The sequence below is a fragment of the Corvus hawaiiensis genome, chromosome 22 (genome assembly GCF_020740725.1).
Source record: "Corvus hawaiiensis isolate bCorHaw1 chromosome 22, bCorHaw1.pri.cur, whole genome shotgun sequence".
Classification (NCBI taxonomy): domain Eukaryota; kingdom Metazoa; phylum Chordata; class Aves; order Passeriformes; family Corvidae; genus Corvus; species Corvus hawaiiensis.
Window position 1 is genome coordinate 8,026,342 of NC_063234.1, and position 18,163 is coordinate 8,044,504.

At 58.6% G+C, this 18,163-nt stretch overlaps 2 protein-coding genes across 2 annotated transcripts; both read left to right on the plus strand.

The window, feature by feature from the left end:
• Nucleotides 1-66: 66 nt before the first annotated feature.
• HSPB7 (heat shock protein family B (small) member 7) lies at nt 67-1,213 on the plus strand. The gene is made up of 3 exons (XM_048326603.1): nt 67-266; nt 353-486; nt 714-1,213. Exons 1-3 carry the CDS (start codon nt 212-214, stop codon nt 897-899), a joined length of 375 nt encoding a protein of 124 aa, XP_048182560.1. The 5' UTR covers nt 67-211; the 3' UTR covers nt 900-1,213.
• Nucleotides 1,214-3,091: 1,878 nt separating this feature from the next.
• ZBTB17 (zinc finger and BTB domain containing 17) lies at nt 3,092-13,239 on the plus strand. Its single transcript, XM_048326559.1, has 17 exons — nt 3,092-3,207; nt 4,486-4,584; nt 5,045-5,156; nt 6,860-7,066; nt 7,228-7,416; nt 7,680-7,841; nt 7,920-8,036; nt 8,419-8,657; nt 8,749-8,891; nt 9,368-9,668; nt 10,002-10,089; nt 10,559-10,675; nt 10,757-10,877; nt 11,021-11,151; nt 11,230-11,445; nt 12,225-12,314; nt 12,859-13,239. The coding sequence occupies exons 2-17, from the start codon at nt 4,579-4,581 to the stop codon at nt 13,131-13,133; spliced, it is 2,514 nt and encodes an 837-aa protein (XP_048182516.1). The 5' UTR covers nt 3,092-3,207; nt 4,486-4,578; the 3' UTR covers nt 13,134-13,239.
• The last annotated feature ends 4,924 nt before the right edge of the window (nt 13,240-18,163 follow it).

Here is an 18,163-nt window from a genome sequence, read left to right on the forward strand (position 1 = left end):
CGGTTTTACGAGAGGTCTGGCAGGCGGCCGGGAGCCTTAACGAGGCTTTAAAAAGCTCGTCAAGTCGAAATATCCCGAAATAACCGATCCGGCGTCGCCTTCGCCGGGAGGAGAACGAGGAAGGAGGTTCCGCTCTTTCCCCCGGCGGGAGCTGGGGGTCGCAGGTGGGGGCAAGCAGCGGGTGAAGGTGAAATCCTCGCCCGCCGGCACCATGGAGCTTTTCGGGAGCTTTGTCCGGCCCCACGGGGAGACCTTGGGGTTCCCAGGTGAGTTTGGGGGGGCACTCAGGAGGCATCTGGGGGGGGATCCGCAGCAAGCCGTGACTGTGACCCCCCCAAACCCTGTGCGGCAGCTCGCCCCGGTAACACGGGCGTGGTGAAGACCCTGGGGAACACCTATCAGTTCACGGTGGACGTCAGCGACTTCGCGCCCGAGGACATCATCGTCACCACCTCCAACAACCAGATCGAGGTGCACGCCGAGAAGGTGGGTGCTCCCTCCCTTCCCTGTTCGTCCCCAAAGCGGGGGACCCCAAAATCCTCACCGGGGGATGCGGGGACCATCCAGCTCCCACCCAATTGCCGAACAGCTGCGGCCACAACCCCATCGGGGTTTAATTCACCATTAGTTAATGGTGACCGTAGGGAATGATGAGTCCCCATTCCACTTGCACCCCAAAATCGCCCCTTTTCACCCATTTTTTTTCTCCCCAGAGGGCCACGGACGGCACCGTCATGAACACCTTCACCCACAAGTGCCAGCTGCCTGAAGACGTGGACCCCACGTCCGTGTCGTCCTCGCTGGGGGACAACGGGATGTTGACCATCCGGGCTCAGCGCCGGCCGGCCAAGCACTCCGAGCACGTCCAGCAAACCTTCCGGACTGAGATCAAGATCTGAGGGGTCGGGAGGCTCCTTTCCTCCCCTCTCCCCTCCCTCGCTAATTATTTGGGTGATTTGGGAAGGAGGTGGGACGTGGGGTAGGGAATGGGAACGCTCCCTCCACCGTGGGGTCAGACCTGTGCCGAATGCGTCCCGGCACCCACCGGAGAAACTCCGGAGGGGAGTCCCAGCTCCAGCAATTTTTAGCTGGCGCGTGTTGAGGGGGAAGATCCAGCGTGCCAAGAGTCCTGCCGGGAGCCAGGTTCCCTTCCCAGCCCTCCGCCAGAGCTTGTCTTTGTATATAGAGCTTGGGATAAATTATTGAGAACGTCTGACTGCCGCCTTCTCCGTTTTTTGATGTTTCCTTGATGCTTTACACTCAAAAAGGGGTGTGGGATCAGACCCGAGGGGTGTCTCCGTAAGCGATATTCTGCCATCCCGACAAAAACCCGGACCAGGAGCTGCTCGGGCGCCCGCTGCCCTGTTTATTTCCAGCCCGGGGTGACTCATTTCTTCCCCGAAGCTCTATTTCTGAGCCATTCCCTCAGCTGTTCGGCTGCCGACCCACCTGGAAGGGCACCAAACCCTCCTCTCCTCCCCTCGCCCACCCTCACCCACCGCCCTCGCGATGCCCCAAGGCCGGCACGAGCCGGGATGGCGGCCCCAAACCCAAGGGTTTATTTTGGGGGGGAGCCCCCCAAAACCTCCCGGAAAGAAGGGCCTGACTCCGTCTCTCCCTGTGTGTACCAACAACACCGAGGCGCCTGCTCGGGGCCAGCGCCTGTTTATGGCTACACACAGCGCCCGGCTCGTGTTGCTGCTCCCGCTCCAGGGCAGCCCGATCCCGTCCATCCCCGAACCACTCGTGACTGGCATTAACACACCTGGCAGCGTCCCAGGCACGGCCGCCGGCTGCTTTGGCTGTCACTCAGGGGACTCCCGGTGGCAGGGAGAAAAAAAAGAGGTTAAAAGTGATGAATAAAGTTGTTGGTGGCAGTAAAGGCTCGGGGAGCTCCGGGGAGGGGAGCGGTGGTGCGCGGCCGTCGAGCCCCGGCGATGGGACGCGGCCGCTCCGTCCCAAAATGCCACCCCGGCAGCCACCGCCGGTCACTGGTTGCCATCTAGTGGCCCTCGCCCAGGGCGGTGCAGAGACAGGAGGAAGAAAATGGGGAAAAACGCCCTATTTCTGCCCAAATCGCTTTTGGACAGGGGAGATGTGGAGTGGGTGAAAGGCCGGCTCAGCCCAGCCCCAAACGCACCCCACAGCAGCTCGTTTGTGGAAAGAAAGATGGGGAAAAAACAGGTTTTTTGGGCATGTTTAAAGCCTTTATCAATGATCTGGACAAGGGGATCAAGGGCACCGTTGTAGCCCGATACAAAACTTTTTCACTTATTTATACATTTTCAGCAAACAAATTAATGTTCAGGGGTTTTAAGTCACATAATTCTCTTTATTATTTAGCATTCTGTCTTCTATCGGTCATTGATTTCTGTAGTAATTTTATTATCTTCTTCTCAGATGGGGAATCTCCAGCTTTCCAGGCCTTAATGTCCTCTGTATTTTCTGGTTACTCCAACGTCCTTGAAGGGCCGTACATTTAAGATTCCAGATATCCAATTTTCAAATGCCTTTGGCTTTATTGAAGCTTGTCAGGGTTAGTTTTAACAAACTTACAGTTTTGGTGATTTAATGATCTGAGCAACGAGAGTCTGTGGAGAAACTTAACTAGTGCTGGCCAAAAGTGAGTGCTGCTTACAATTAATTAAAACAACTGATTAAAAATTACTTAGGAAAAGTATATTATTTCCAATAACCGGGAACCTTCTCCCTGACAGAAGGGTGGAGCCAAGGGAACAAGTGACAGGAAAAGAGGAACGGCATCACGTTGCGGCAGAGAGATTTATGTTAGATATAGGGAAGATTCCTTCATGCAGTGGGCGGTCAGGCACTGGGACAGTGGTGGAATCACCACCTCGGGGGTGCTGAAATAGGGGTGATATGGCGACGGGGGACGTGGTTAGCGATGAACACGGCGGTGGCGGCCGCACCAGAACCTTCGACCCTCAGAGCTCCGCTCTGTCCCTCACGGCCCCTCACGGCCTCTCAGCACCGCGCCCCCCCACTGTCATGGCGGCGCCTCTGAGGCGGGAAGGGGCGGGAAGGTGACCGGCCCCTGCCGCGCATGCGCAGTGACGCTGCGCCGCTGGGCGGGCCAGGGCGACGCCGCTTCCGCCCGGCGCCAAGATGGCGGCGCCCTTTGTCTGGTCGGTGTCACGGTGAGGGCCGCGGGCTGCGGGAGAGGCCCCGCCGGGCCCGGCATGGCAGGTACGGCATGGGGGGCCCGGGAGAGCGCTGGAGGGGCTGGGGAGAGGGCTGAGTGGAACACGGGCGCTGGGAGGGGAGGGGTCTGCGGCCCGGCTCGCTGGCTGTGGGGTAACGGAGCCGGTTTGGGGGTCACCCCGGTGCGCGGCCCCCGGTTCTTTGAGGGCAGGCTGCGGGGGGGGGGGGGGGGGGGGCGGTCCTGCTGGCGGGCCCTGGGAAATGGGGGCTGCCGGCTGTTGTGAGGGGAACGGGGGTTGTCGCGATGGGGGGGGAGGGGGGCTGCTAGCTATCGTCAGGGTTTGTTGGCTGCTGTGAGGGGAGCGGGGGTCTCCTGGTTGTCGTGAGGGGAATGGGGGGTTGGTGGGGGAGTGGGGGGCTGTCGTGAGGGGAATGGAGGGGCTTCTGGATGTCATGAGGGGAGCAGAGGGCTCGTGGTTGTCGTGAGAGAAACGAGAGGCTCCTGCCTGTCCTGAGGGCGGGGGGGGGGGCTTTTGGCTGCACCCCCTCCGCAGGTGTCCGCTGTGTGACCCCCCCAGCCGTGAGGTGACTCGGGCGAGGCCGTGCACGAAGCCCGGTGTCCCCCGGGCGTGGGGCATCACCGTCCCCTCAGGCTGCCGAAAGATCCTCCCGAGGGCGGGGATGGGGGTCAGAGCCCTGAGCCAGCGCCAGACACATCCCCGCACCTCAGGGACGGGGAAAGCCGCAAGGAAAACACGGATTTTTCCCTTGTTCTGGCGTTTCTGGCGAGGTGACAGTCCCTCCTGGCTGTCCGTGCCCTCTGCGGGCGGGCGCGAGTGACACATTTCCCGGAGCAGCCGCGTTTCCTTAGTTTCGTTTCTGCATCAGAGGCTTCTCCCGGGATTCCAGCCCTCAGCCAGCATTCCAAAGGTTGTTTTTCCCCGAGGAGACAAGGGTTTGTCATCCCTGGGCGCTGCAGACACAGAAGGGATTTCGGGGCAGATCTCAGGCTCAGGTGATGTCTCGGTGTCCAGAGCAGCACCAGCACATCCCTAAGCCTGAAATCCAAATACCCAAGGGGTCTTCAGGATGTCCGTTCCCTGTGGGGCGTCCAGAATGTCCCTCTCCTCGTGTCTTTCTCATTTTATTTCCTTTTCATCCCATTTTATCCTCTTTGTGATTATTTCCCCTCTCGTAGCTCACCTTCCGCTTCCGACCACAAGCGCCGCAGCCCTTCCCTATTCCATGGTAGCTATTATTATGTGGAGCTGCTCCACTCAGATCAGCTCTAAACTTCATTTTTTTTCATGGAAAACGTTGCAGGATCCATCCCTGGAAATGAGGACAGACCCCTCCGGGCAGAGGCAGCGAGGGTTGGGGCCGCGTTGTTCCCCGAGCTGACGCACGAGGAGGGAGATGACGGTGGGTAGGAAACAACTCCCCTCTCCCCTTTCATCTTCCCAGCATGGATGGCTGGGTGGTGACAGCCTTGAAAAGCGATGTTTAAATCACTGGTTTTTTTCCAATTTAGCGAGGTTTGGGGGTTTTTAATAGGTAGATGTTCATGTGGCAGGGAAAGGGAGAGGTGATGTTGCTAATTAGCGAGAGCGCTTAACAGAGCTCGCGTGGGAAGCTCCCTGGGACTGCAGCTGCTGTATTTATCTGTGTGGTGGGCGTGGGTGGGCTCATAATGAACTTTTCCATGCTTAATTGGATAATGAGAGACTCAACAGCCGCGTCGGAGAGAGGTCGGGAGAGGAATCGTCTCTCCCGAGGGGAAATCAGGAGGTGCCCGGTCCTGCATTGGCAATTTTGTACCTTGGTGCCTTCAGCACCCAAAACTGGAGGTTTAAAATGGAGTTTTTCATCCCATTTTTCCCAGGATGGCAGCGTAGAGACTGACCTGAACACCTGGAAAGGGGAAACCTCTGGAGGGGAGACACAACCCTCTGGCCCTCAATCCTCTGGATATCTCCACTCCTCGCAGCACAGGGGTGAGCTCAGGCACCAGTCCTGGGGGCTGGGTCCGGGTGTTTGGGATTTTTAAACCTTGGAGTCAGGGATTTTAGTGGATAAAGGTGACATTGGCTGCTCGGTGCGGGTGTAGAGAGCTCCTCCAAGCCTGTCCCTGCTGTGCTTCCGAGGGAGCTAGAACACAGTGTTACAGAGGAGACTACAGAAAATAGGAAGTTTTTGGGGAGGAGTTGAGTTTCCTGGATTTTTACTCCCTTCTCAAACCTGGGGAGCAAAGCTGAGACAAGTCCAATCCTGGAACGTTAAAAATCATCGTTCAGATGCAAAGTGCCTCCCACAAATTCCCAAAAATACCCTTTTAGTGCATCAAACTGTCATGATTCCTCAGGTCCTGCTGCGCAGAGCTCTCTGAGCATGGAACACAGCCTTGTTTATCCTGCTGGGAAAATGCTCCCCCTTTTTTCCAGAGCTTTGCAAACCACACCAGGCCGTGCTATGCAGTATTTTTCCTGGCTGTCGGGGATGTATTTTGGGACTGGGGGAGTTTGGAGAGCTGGGGGAAAGCCAGGGCAGGGAGTTCATTGCAACGACAAAATGGAGTAGAACTTCCTCTCTCTGTGCACAATCTGATGCTGTCAGAGAGGTTGTGGCCTCTCATCCACACTGGGAATGACTTTGGAAGCTGAATGAATCCTTGGGAGGAAGATCTTTCCCCGAGTGCTGCTGGCACCCACAGCTGACAGGAGGAGGCTCCCTCTGACCACTGATGCAGAGGAAGGGACAGGAACTGGAAGTGCCTGGTGTTGTGGATCCAAACCTCTCACTTTTTCCTGACTGGAAGCTCCTGATTTAAGAGTTGGTGAAGTGGAAAAACAAATTCCATGGGCTGGAAATGTTCCGAGACACTGAGAATGGAATCCAGGAGTGTTTCCCCAGCCATAACCTTCCTGCTTCAGCGTCCAGAGCTCTGGGGACTTCCTGCTTGAACAATAACTGGATAGTTCCTGCTTCCTTTCTCCTCCCTCCTTGCTGATCCCTTGAAACAATCCCTTCAGCACGGGAATCATTGTTGGGAGACAAAGCCAAGTGAAAACCTTTCATCCACCCTACGGATGCAGCTCAGGAGAAAATCCACAGTGTGGCACTTTGCTGACAAGGACCTGCTGGAAAATTGGGGTTTTGCCATGTTTCCAGTGATGTGCAGCATTCCTCAGGCAAAGCTGTGCTCCGAGCATGGAGAACCCTCTCCAAACACACAAAAAAATACAGAAATTCCTCAGTATTGTGACATGGGCAGCTGGAACGAGCAGGAGCTGGAAGGTTTGGCTGAACACTTCCATGCTGTGGCCTTGGCAGGAGCCGTGACACAGAGGAAGGACTTGGGTCTGCAGAGGTGACAAGGCTCCTGCTCGCTGCTTGGACCAGCTGAGGAGCAATAGCTGTGTTCTAAATGCTGTCAGAGTGGCTAAAAACCATCGTGGCTAAAAACCATCGTGGCTGTTCCATCAACTCCTTCCAGCCCTGTGCTGGAGTCGTGGCTGTTCTAGGAGAGGGTTCAGGGTTGGATTTAGCCAGGAGAGGAGCTGAAATTCACCTTTTTGGGCCATTTTTTTAACCACGAGGACAGTCAGGTTGTGTTTTGTGATCTCTCTTCCTCCACGACCCCTTCAGTGGTTTCACCACCCACCTCACCCCCCATCCCGGGTTTTTTCCCTCCCCACAGCCATGGATTTCCCGCAGCACAGCCAACAAGTGCTGGAGCAGCTGAACCAGCAGCGGCAGCTGGGGCTGCTCTGCGACTGCACCTTCGTGGTGGACGGCATCGACTTCAAGGCCCACAAGGCCGTGCTGGCCGCCTGCAGCGACTACTTCCGCATGCTCTTCGTGGACCAGAAGGACGTGGTGCACCTGGACATCAGCAACGCCGCAGGTAGGCCTGCAGGTTTTATCCAGGATCCCTCCCAGCTCCTTAAACAACACAATTCCTTGCCCAGGCTTCAAGGGAGTCTCTTCAGCTTGTTATTTTGAGCGTTTAAAAATGAAAGAGTGAGGGGCGAGGGCTCATTTGTGGTTGTGTCACCTCCCCTGCAGGCCTGGGCCAGGTTCTGGAGTTCATGTACACGGCTAAGCTGAGCTTGAGCCCCGACAACGTGGAGGACGTGCTGGCCGTGGCAGGTTTCCTGCAGATGCAGGAGATCGTCAGTGCTTGCAACGCACTCAAATCCCTCTCTGTGCCCCCAGAAAATCCCCCTGGGATGAGCCAGCAGCCCCCTGAGATTGGTATGTACCATCCTGGCTTTCCCTCATCCAGGGAAAGTCAAGATTTACCCACTTAGGCTTCATCCAGTCCAAGATTTATCCACTTATGCTCCTTGGCCACCTTCCAAACCCATTTCCTGGGTACATCTGGTGTGCCTGAATGGGGTTTGATCCCCTTGGGCACCACCAGCAGTTGAAAAATCGCTGCTTCCCTGAATTTTGTGGGATTTGGGAATCCTTCTGGCAGCAGCAGCTGCTGGATGGCTTTGCCTCTTCCCTCGCAGGGGCCGACAAGGTGACGGCCGATGACAAGACATCGGTGGCAGAGGCTCCGGGGGAGCCTGACAAAGACAAAGCAGCTGTTCCCAATGCCGAGGGGAAGGAGGAGCAGCCGGAGGCCACGGCACAGCCCGAGGCGCCTGCGGAGCAGCCGGCTGGCCTGGAAGGTGAGCCACCAAGAGGTGACACCCCGGATCCTGCTGTCACCCCCAGCACACCCTGTCCTGACACTCCGGTGCTCACAGGGACAGACGCTGCGATCCAGGAGGATCCCAAGGCCGACATTCCCGGGCTCCCGCAGCCATCGGAGAGCGCAGTGGGCAGCGGCAGCCCCGCGGCCTCGGACGCCGCCGGGACAGGAGGTGTGTTGGCAAGCAGGGCTGGGACAAAGCTGGGCAGAGCTTGATCCTGCATTTTCTGTGGAATTAATTGTGTGAGTTTTGTGAGGCACAGATCCTCTGGGAGCAGTTTTCATGGAGCATAGTGAGGAGAATTGGGAAATTCTCCTCTGCCTGCACAGGCTTTTGGAATTTAGGGCTAATCACCTGCAAATTCAAAGTGATTCCAGGCAAAGGTGACTGATGGATGAGCTTTCACCTCCCTTCCAACTCAAATGTTTCTGTGATTTCCCTGGGGACAGGGGATGCCTAATCCCAGTCTCCTTAGGTTAGGAAATACAGGTGGATTTTGTGCCTCTGCTGCTGCTCACAAACCTGAGCATCCCCATTTTCTACCATCCTGCAGAGATGAAGCCGGAAAGGAAGGAGGAAGAGGGGGAGATGATCGTGGAGGAGGAAGATGAGGGTAAAATCCCTGAGGAGGAGCCAGCCCAGCTGGAAAACGGGGAGAACGCTGAGGATAATGAGTCAGGAAGCACAGATTCCGGGCAGGAGAACTCGGGGGAGCCGCGCCTGCTGCGCTCCGGCACCTACAGCGACCGCACCGAGTCCAAGGCCTACGGCTCCGTCACACACAAGTGCGAGGTGAGGCCATCTGGGCTCCTGGGCAGCATCTCCGGGTGCCTCGAAGACACCGGGGGTGACAGTGCCCATCCCTCCATCCCTACATCCCTAGGACTGCGGGAAGGAGTTCACCCACACCGGGAACTTCAAGCGGCACATCCGTATCCACACCGGAGAGAAGCCCTTCTCCTGCAGGGAGTGCAACAAGGCCTTCTCCGACCCGGCCGCCTGCAAGGCCCACGAGAAGACGCACAGGTACGTGGTGGAACCAGGGAGAGGTGCCTGAAAAACGTGGGGTTTGCTGGGAATGGTTGAGTCCTTTGGGAATCCACTGGTGTGTTGGGATATCCGGGAGGAGATTTGTCTTTCTGCCCGTGTCACAGAGTCACAATAATCCTGAGTTGGAAGGGACCCACAAGGATTGAGCCCAGCTCCTGGCCCTGCACAGACACCATCAGAATCCCGTCCTGGGTCTGAGAGCGTTGTCCAAATTGTTCTTGCCTTCTGTGTTGTTTCATGGACTCCCCATCCCTGGAAGGGTTCGGGGTTGGATGGGGGGCTTGGAGCAACCTGGTCTAAGTGGCAGGTGGGGTGTGGTGGAACAGGATGAGCTTGAAGGTCCCTCCCAACCCCAGCCATTCTGTGATTCCTGTGGGTCTGGCTGGGGGGTGACGCTCAGACTGGGGCAGGGAGACGCCAGCGCTGGCTGTGACATTCCCACCTCATCCCAGCCCGCTGAAGCCGTACGGCTGCGAGGAGTGCGGGAAGAGCTACCGACTCATCAGCCTCCTGAACCTGCACAAGAAGCGGCACACGGGCGAGGCGCGGTACCGCTGCGAGGACTGCGGGAAGCTCTTCACCACCTCGGGCAACCTGAAGCGGCACCAGCTGGTGCACAGCGGCGAGAAGCCCTACCAGTGCGACTACTGCGGGCGCTCCTTCTCCGACCCCACCTCCAAGATGCGCCACCTGGAGACGCACGACACCGACAAGGAGCACAAGTGTCCCCACTGCGACAAGAAGTTCAACCAGGTGCGGCGGGGAGCGGGGAAAAGAGCGGGAGCTGGGCCAGAGCGGTCCTGGAAGGGAGGTTTGTCCATGGGGTGCAGTTCGGGGCTCCCAGAGCTGTCCTGGGGTGGTGGTGTATCCATGAGGTGTAGTTGGGGGTCCCAGAGCGGGCTTGAAAGGGTGGATTATCCGTGGGATGCAGTTCGGGGGTCTTGGAGTTTGGAGAGGGTGGTTTATCCATGAGGAGGAGCTTGGGGGTCCCAGAGGCCACTCCAGAAGGGATCCATGGGGATTGGGGTTGCTCCAAAGGGAGATGGGGTGGTCTGGGGCTCTCTCCATCCCGTTCTCCATCCCCAGGTGGGGAATTTGAAGGCTCACCTGAAGATCCACATCGCAGATGGGCCCCTGAAGTGCCGGGAATGCGGGAAGCAGTTCACCACCTCAGGTAACATGGGGATGGGGGCTAAGTGATGGGGGTTGGATGGTTTGGCAGGGGCAGGGAGTGTTCTGGGGCTGGATCAGAGCCAGAGGAAGGATCTCATCCCGGGTTTACAGTGCCATGGTTGTGCTGCACGAATCCCTGGTTTTCCCCAGGGAGCCACACCCTGGAAAGGAGCTCCTCATGCAAATTTTGGAGATGGAGACCTCTCCTCCCATCTTCTCCCAACCTGCTGCAGAGCCAGGGGGTTGGGATGATCCCAGTGGAGTCCCTTGATCCCCTCAAACACTGGGTGCTTGTCCCCCCTTCCACATTATTGCCCGATCGCAGTCAAGGTCCACGTGACTTCCCTTGATCCCTGTGCAGTCCCTGCTCCCTGAGTAGCAACAGGCTTTCCTGAGGGAGCTTCTGGGGCGCTGGGAAGGAGGAGAAGGGGGAGGAGGCTCCGGTGTCCTTCAGCCTGCCCTGCTCTCAGGTAACCTGAAGCGGCACCTGCGGATCCACAGCGGGGAGAAGCCGTACGTGTGCGTGCACTGCCAGCGCCAGTTCGCCGACCCGGGCGCGCTCCAGCGCCACGTCCGCATCCACACCGGTACGGATCCGCTCCCGCCTCCCCGAGGGGTTCTCCTTCCCCCTGTGCTCCCTGCCCACCCTCTCCCTGTGTTTTCCCCAGGAGAGAAGCCGTGCCAGTGCTTGATCTGCGGGAAAGCCTTCACCCAGGCGAGCTCTCTCATCGCCCACGTGCGCCAGCACACCGGGGAGAAGCCCTACGTGTGCGAGCGCTGTGGGAAGAGGTGAGGATTCCCCTTGGGAATTTCAGGAGGGGCACTTCTGTGGTGTTGGAATACCAGGGGGCACCTCCACTCGCCCTCTGCAGCTGGGTGGAGGTGCCAGGGTGTTACCACAGACTGTGGTGACCGTGGTGTCATCCCCGAAGGTTCGTCCAGTCGAGCCAGCTGGCCAACCACATCCGCCACCACGACAACATCCGGCCCCACAAATGCACCGTCTGCAACAAAGCCTTCGTCAACGTGGGTGACCTGTCCAAGCACATCATCATCCACACCGGTGGGTACCTCCCACAATCCTCCCCCGCCCCTGGGCATCGCCCCCTGACCCGCCCCTCATTCCCTGTCCTCTTGCCAGGGGAGAAGCCGTTCCTGTGTGACAAGTGCGGGCGCGGCTTCAACCGCGTGGACAACCTGCGCTCGCACGTGAAGACCGTGCACCAGGGCAAGGCCGGCATCAAGATCCTGGAGCCCGAGGAGGGCGACGAGGTCAACATTGTCACAGTGGCATCCGATGACATGGTGACACTGGCCACCGAGGCGCTGGCTGCCACCGCTGTCACACAGCTCACGGGTGAGCTGGGGGGCCCCCGGGTGTTCCCAAAGGGAGTTCATCCATGAGGAGCAGCTTGGGAGCCAGCCAGAAGGGAAATTTAGCGTTGGGGTGCAGCTGGCTGGTCCCAGAGTTGTTCCCAGAGGGAGATTCATTTATGGGGGTGCAGCTTAGGGGTCTCAGGAGTCATCCCAAAAGGGAAACACACCCATGGAAATGCAGCTTGGCGGTCTTAGCAGTGTCCTGAAAGGGAGGTTTATCCATGGGGTGCAGCCTGGAGGTCCCAGGAGCCACCCTAAAAGGGAAACTTATCCATGGGATGGAGCTTGGGCATCGCAGGACTGTCCTAAAAGCGGGGTGGGTCTCCAAGGAGAAGCTTGTGGTTCCAAGAGACACCCCAAAAATGAGATTTTTCCATGGGGGGCAGCCTAGGGTCCCAGGAGCCCTTCCAGAGGGGAGATTTATCCCTGGGGAGCAGCTTGGGTGTCTTGGGGCTGCCCTGGGAGGTTTATCCATGAGGTGCAGTTTGAGGGGCCCAAGAGTCACCCCAAAAGGGAGATTGATTTATGGGGGGCAGTTTGGGGCTTTTCCATGGGGTGCAGGTCCTGGAGCCCTCCAAAGGCACTGCGGGTTCATCCAAGGGTGCAGCACCCGAGTCTGGGCAGCCTCACATCCCACTGGAGCTGCTCCCAGCCTCGGCTCTGGGCAGGATCCATGGTTTGGAGCAGAATTCCTGCCCAGCTGGCCCCCCCAATGTCCCTGTCCTCCCCAAATGTCCCCGTGCCCCCTTGTCCCCGCAGTGGTGCCCGTGGCGGCCGCGGTGACGGCGGACGAGACCGAAGCACTTAAAGCCGAGATCACCAAAGCGGTGAAGCAGGTGCAGGAAGCAGGTGAGACCGGGAATACCGGGCTGGCTCCTCCCATCCCACCCCCAGCACCTCCGGGAATACCGGGAATACCGGGCTGGCTCCTCCCATCCCACCCCCCCAGCGCCTCCGGGAATACCGGGAATACCGGGCTGGCTCCTCCCATCCCACCCCCCAGCACCTCCGGGAATACCGGGAATACCAGGCTGGCTCCTCCCATCCCACCCCCCAGCACCTCCGGGAATACCGGGCTGGCTCCTCCCATCCCACCCCCCAGCACCTCCGGGAATACCGGGAATACCAGGCTGGCTCCTCCCATCCCACCCCCCCCCAGCACCTCTGGGAATACCGGGAATACCGGGCTGGCCCTTCCCATCCCAACCCCCAGCACCTCCGGGAATACCAGGCTGGCTCCTCCCATCCCACCCCCCAGCACCTCCGGGGATACCGGGCTGGCTCCTCCCATCCCACCCCCCAGCACCTCCGGGAATACCGGGAATACCGGCGCGGGCCCGCAGCTCGCCCCCAGCGCCTCCCCCATTTTTGGGTGTGTGTTTCTCTCCCGCAGACCCCAACACGCAGATCCTTTACGCCTGCGACTCCTGCGGGGAGAAGTTCCTGGACGCCAGCAGCCTGGCGCAGCACGTGCGCATCCACACGGCCCAGGCGCTCGTCATGTTCCAGGCCGAGCCGGACTTTTACCAGCCCTACGGGGCCGCGGGCTGGCCGGCAGAGCAGGTCATCCCCGCCGGGGAGCTCCTGTTCCGGCCCCGCGACGGCCCCGCCGAGCCGGCCCCGGCCGCCGCCCCGGCCCCCCCGGCCGAGGGGCCGCCCCCCGAGTGACCCCGCCCCGCCCCGGCCCAGCCTTTATTTAAGAGACAGCTCGGAAATGGTGTAAAAAGTGTATTTCTGGAAGGAAAGAGATGGAATAAATTGCAGTATTTTGTAAGGGTTGGTGCTCGGGGAGGGGGGGACGCGCTGTGGATCCCCCAGGGGATGTTTTGGGGCGGTGGAGGGGATCGAAGTACTCCAGTCACTGATGAGAGTGTGAGGTGACAAAGGGGGGATAAATGAGATGATAAAGGGGAAAAAATTGTGCTTTAAGGTTTTCAGCCGCACCCAGAGCAGCGGATGGGGATTTTTGGGCCCAGGAAGACCCTCACCCACTGCCCCCCCACTGAGGGAGGGGTGGACAGAGGGGAGCTGCCCGTGTTTTGGGGTTAAAACAGAACAAAAGGTGCTGCTGGCTGGAGGTGGGGGGTGGGAGCCTGTCCTGCCCCACCCGGGGCACACCCACGAGGGACCCCCAGGCCCTGCAGCTGGGAAGGGGGGCTGGGGGTCCTGTGGGCTGCGTGTCCATCCCTGTCTGTCCCTGTCCCTGTCTCCCACCGGCTGTGGGCGAACCCGGGAGGGCACTGATGGCTCTGGCCTTGTCCCCCCCACTGCTGGAGCTGGGGGGCTGCAGGACCCCCAAAATGTGCCCCTGTCCGTGTGTCCAGCTGGACACTCATCCCCTGCTCTGTCCCCTCAGAGTCCCCCCAGCTCCCCAGGGCAGGGAGGCAAGGAGGACACACATGGACACAGCGACAGGGGCATGTCCAGCCAGGAGAGATGGACACACAGATGGCTGCAGGTCCAGCTGGACACATGGAAAGCTCCATGGATGGTTGGACAGTGGTAGAGACACATGGACAGGTGACCATCGGGCCGGACACACAGTTTGATGTCTAGTTGGACACCTGGACATGCTGTGTCCACCCATGTGCCCACCTGTGCCACCATCCGTGTGTCCAGCTGTCCTCATCGCTGTTCCCCAGCCTGGGGGGGTTGGAGGATCCAGGAGAGGGTGTGCTGTCCAGCTGGACACATGGACAGGGCTGTGGATGGTTGGACGTTCAGCTGGATGGATGGACAGATGGATGGACACAGGGATGGTTGGACATGCAGACACAGGCAGGGTCGTGTCCAGCTGGACACCTGGACAGCTCTATGGATGGACACATGGCTGGTTACATTCACAGCCAGAGGGACCATTGCACAGACAGCTGGACAGTTGCACATCCGGATGGACAGTTGGACATTGTACGTCCAACTGGACACACAGACATTGCACATGCAGCCAGCCAGACGGACACTGTACGTGCAGCTGGACAGATGGACACACTTTCCTTCACCCATGAGCATAAATGGCCCAAAAATGCACTTTTTGTCCCCAAGGCCCCTCTCGAAAACCAGCGATTTCACACCCCCCGCCCCGCCCCCCTCACACCCCCCTCACACCCCCCGCCCCGCCCCCAGCCCCGTGTCCATCTGTCCATCTGTCCATGCCCGTGTCCATCTCCCACCCCGGGGCGCTGGGGGCTGGGGGGCAGCTGAGGCCTGATGGTGGTTCCAGAGCCGAGGATGGACAGAGCTGGCCAGAGCTGGGGCTGGGAGGGGCCGGACCCTGTGCAAGGGGGGTGGGGGCGGGGCGGGGGTGTGAGGGGGGTGTGAGGGGGGGCGGGGCGGGGGTGTGAGGGGGGCGGGGCGGGGGGTGTGAAATCGCTGGTTTTTGAGACGGGCCTTGGGGACAAAACGTGCATTTTTGGGGCATTTATGCTCATGGGTGGAGGAGGAAAGTGTCCAGCTGGATGGGTGTCTGTCCGGCTGCACGTACAGTGTCCATGTGTCCAGTTGGACATAGAATGTCCAAGTGTCCGGCTGGACGTACAATGTGCAAGTGTCCAGATGGACGTACAGTGTCCAAGTGTCCGGCTGGACATAGAATGTCCAACTGTCCAGCTGTACGTACAATGTCCAAGTGTCCGGCTGCACGTACAGCGTCCATGCGTCCAGCTGGACGTACAATGTCCAAGTGTCCGGCTGGACGTACAATGTGCAAGTGTCCAGATGGACGTACAGTGTCCATGTGTCCGGCTGGACATAGAATGGCCAACTGTCCAGCTGTACGTACAATGTCCAAGTGTCCGGCTGCACGTACAGCGTCCATGTGTCCAGCTGGACGTACAATGTCCAAGTGTCCGGCTGGACGTACAATGTGCAAGTGTCCAGATGGACGTACAGTGTCCATGTGTCCGGCTGGACATAGAATGGCCAACTGTCCAGCTGTACGTACAATGTCCAAGTGTCCGGCTGCACGTACAGCGTCCATGTGTCCAGCTGGACGTACAATGTCCAAGTGTCCAGCTGCACATACACATGGACACTGTACGTCCATCTGGACACTTGCACATTGTACGTCCAGCCGGACACTTGGACATTGTACATCCAGCTGGACACTTGGACATTGTACGTACAGCTGGACAGTTGGACATTCTATGTCCAGCCGGACACATGGACACTGTATGTCCATCTGGACACTTGCACATTGTACGTCCAGCCGGACACTTGGACATTCTATGTCCAACTGGACACATGGACACTGTACGTGCAGCCGGACAGACACCCATCCAGCTGGACACTTTCCTCCTCCACCCATGAGCATAAATGCCCCAAAAATGCACGTTTTGTCCCCAAGGCCCGTCTCAAAAACCAGCGATTTCACACCCCCGCCCCGCCCCCCCTCACACCCCCGCCCCGCCCCCCTCACACCCCCCTCACACCCCCGCCCCGCCCCCACCCCCCTTGCACAGGGTCCGGCCCCTCCCAGCCCCAGCTCTGGCCAGCTCTGTCCATCCTCGGCTCTGGAACCACCATCAGGCCTCAGCTGCCCCCCAGCCCCCAGCGCCCCGGGGTGGGAGATGGACACGGGCATGGACAGATGGACAGATGGACACGGGGCTGGGGGCGGGGCGGGGGTGTGAGGGGGGTGTGAGGGGGGCGGGGCGGGGGTGTGAAATCGCTGGTTTTCGAGAGGGGCCTTGGGGACAAAAAGTGCATTTTTGGGCCATTTATGCTCATGGGTGGAGGAGGGAGTGTTCAGCTGGATGGGTGTCTGTCCGGCTGGACGTACAATGTCCGTCTGTCCAGCTGGATATACAACTGTCCAGCTGTACATAGGCCTGTCCATTTGTCCATCTGACCGCTCACCTGTCCACGTGTCCAAAAGCTGGACACACTGGTGGGGATCCAGACAAACACATGGTCAGTTACATGTCCAGCTGGACAGATGGACATTTGTGCATCCAGCCAGAATGATGGGCACTTGTACGTCCAGCCACACACACGGACACTGTACGTCCAGCCGGACACTTGGACACTGTACGTCCAGCTGGACACTGTATGTGCAGCCGGACACTTTCCTCCTCCACCCCTGAACATAAATGCCCCAAAAATGCACGTTTTGTCCCCAAGGCCCCTCTCGAAAACCAGCGATTTCACACCCCCGCCCCACCCCCCTCACACCCCTGCCCCGCCCCCACAGCCCAGTGTCCGTCTGTCCGAGCCCATCCCCGTGTCCATCTCCCACCCTGGGCTCTGAGAATGGGGCAGGGTCTGGCCCGATCCCAATGGACAGTGGGGTATGGGTTGGGGGTGTGAAATCGCTGGTTTTGGAGAGGGGCCTTGGGGGCAAAAAGTGCATTTTTGGGGCATTTATACCCATGGGTGGAGGAGGAAAGTGTCCGGCTGGCATGAGCATGTACAACTGTCCAGATGGAAATACGTTTGTCCACTTGGATGTCCATCTGTCCGTCCGTCTGTCCATGTCCCAGTGCTTTGGGTAGGTGAAGGGGATGGGCCTGGATAGACAGACAGGTCCAGGCCCAGCTGGGTGGACGGACACTGCATGGACAGCTGGACATATGGACAGTTCATACCTGGCTGGACACACGAACAGTGCCCTCCAGCCCCCCCAGACCTTACAAAACCCCCCCAAAATGCCCTTTTTTGCCCCAAAGGCCCCACTCAGAAACCAGCAGGGTCGGACCCTGTCCCAACTGCCCCGGTGATCCACGCGTCCGTCTGTCCAAGCCCCATCCGTGTCCGGGGTCTGTCCGTCGGTTCTGCCTCGCTCCCACCTCCCTGGGGGAAGGGAGCAAGTCCAAGGCCCCGCCCTGACCCCTCCAGTGGGAGCTGGGCGTCGCTGTTGGGTGTCCCTGGCCAGGCTCCCACCTGTCCTGGGGCACCAGCAGCACCTTTTTGTCCCGTTTTTACCCCAAAACAGGCTCTGTTCTGCCTCCCGCCCTCAGCCCGCGGGTGCAAGGTGAGGGTCTGCCCTGGTTTTGGAGGCCACCCCCCCAAATTCTGTCCTAAACCTCCTTTTTCACCACATCTGCTTGATTTTAACCCATTTACACCAGTCTTGATCAGGCTTCCCACTTGCATCTGGCAGGGATTTGGGTGGAAAAGCAGTGAAAAACATCGTGTCTGGCTCTTATTTTTTAAAGGCTGATGAGTATCAGTAATCCAGGGACAATTTTTGGTGGGTGGTGAGATTAAAGGTGGGGCAAACCCTGCAATTTTGGTTTTCACAAGTGTTTACACACAAGAGGGAAAATAAGAGAAATTGGGTTTAGTGATGAAATGACCGATTTTTTCTGGTTTTTAAAGGAGAGGTGGGTGACCCCTCCCTGGGAGCCCCCAAACCTCCCCTTCCCCGCTCCCCACCCCCAGCGCCGAGGGACGAGGTCGGGGCGCCGACGTGTTTTGTATTTTTTAATAAAGTTCGTAATCCAATGGACACACAAAACAAAACTGCGCTGAGAAAAAAAAATAAACCAAAAATAAACCAAAAAAAAAAAAAAAAAAAAACCAAGTTCCATAAATTAATTAAGTGTTAGGGGAGGCGAGGGGGGCCGGGGCAGAGTCTTTGTACAAGTGTATAACACTTCCACAGCTGATGAGACGAGGGGATGTTTAAATGAAGCGCACTTACAAATGAGTGACAATACAAAGTCTGAGTATGAAAATAAGATTTTTTTTCTCTGAAAACA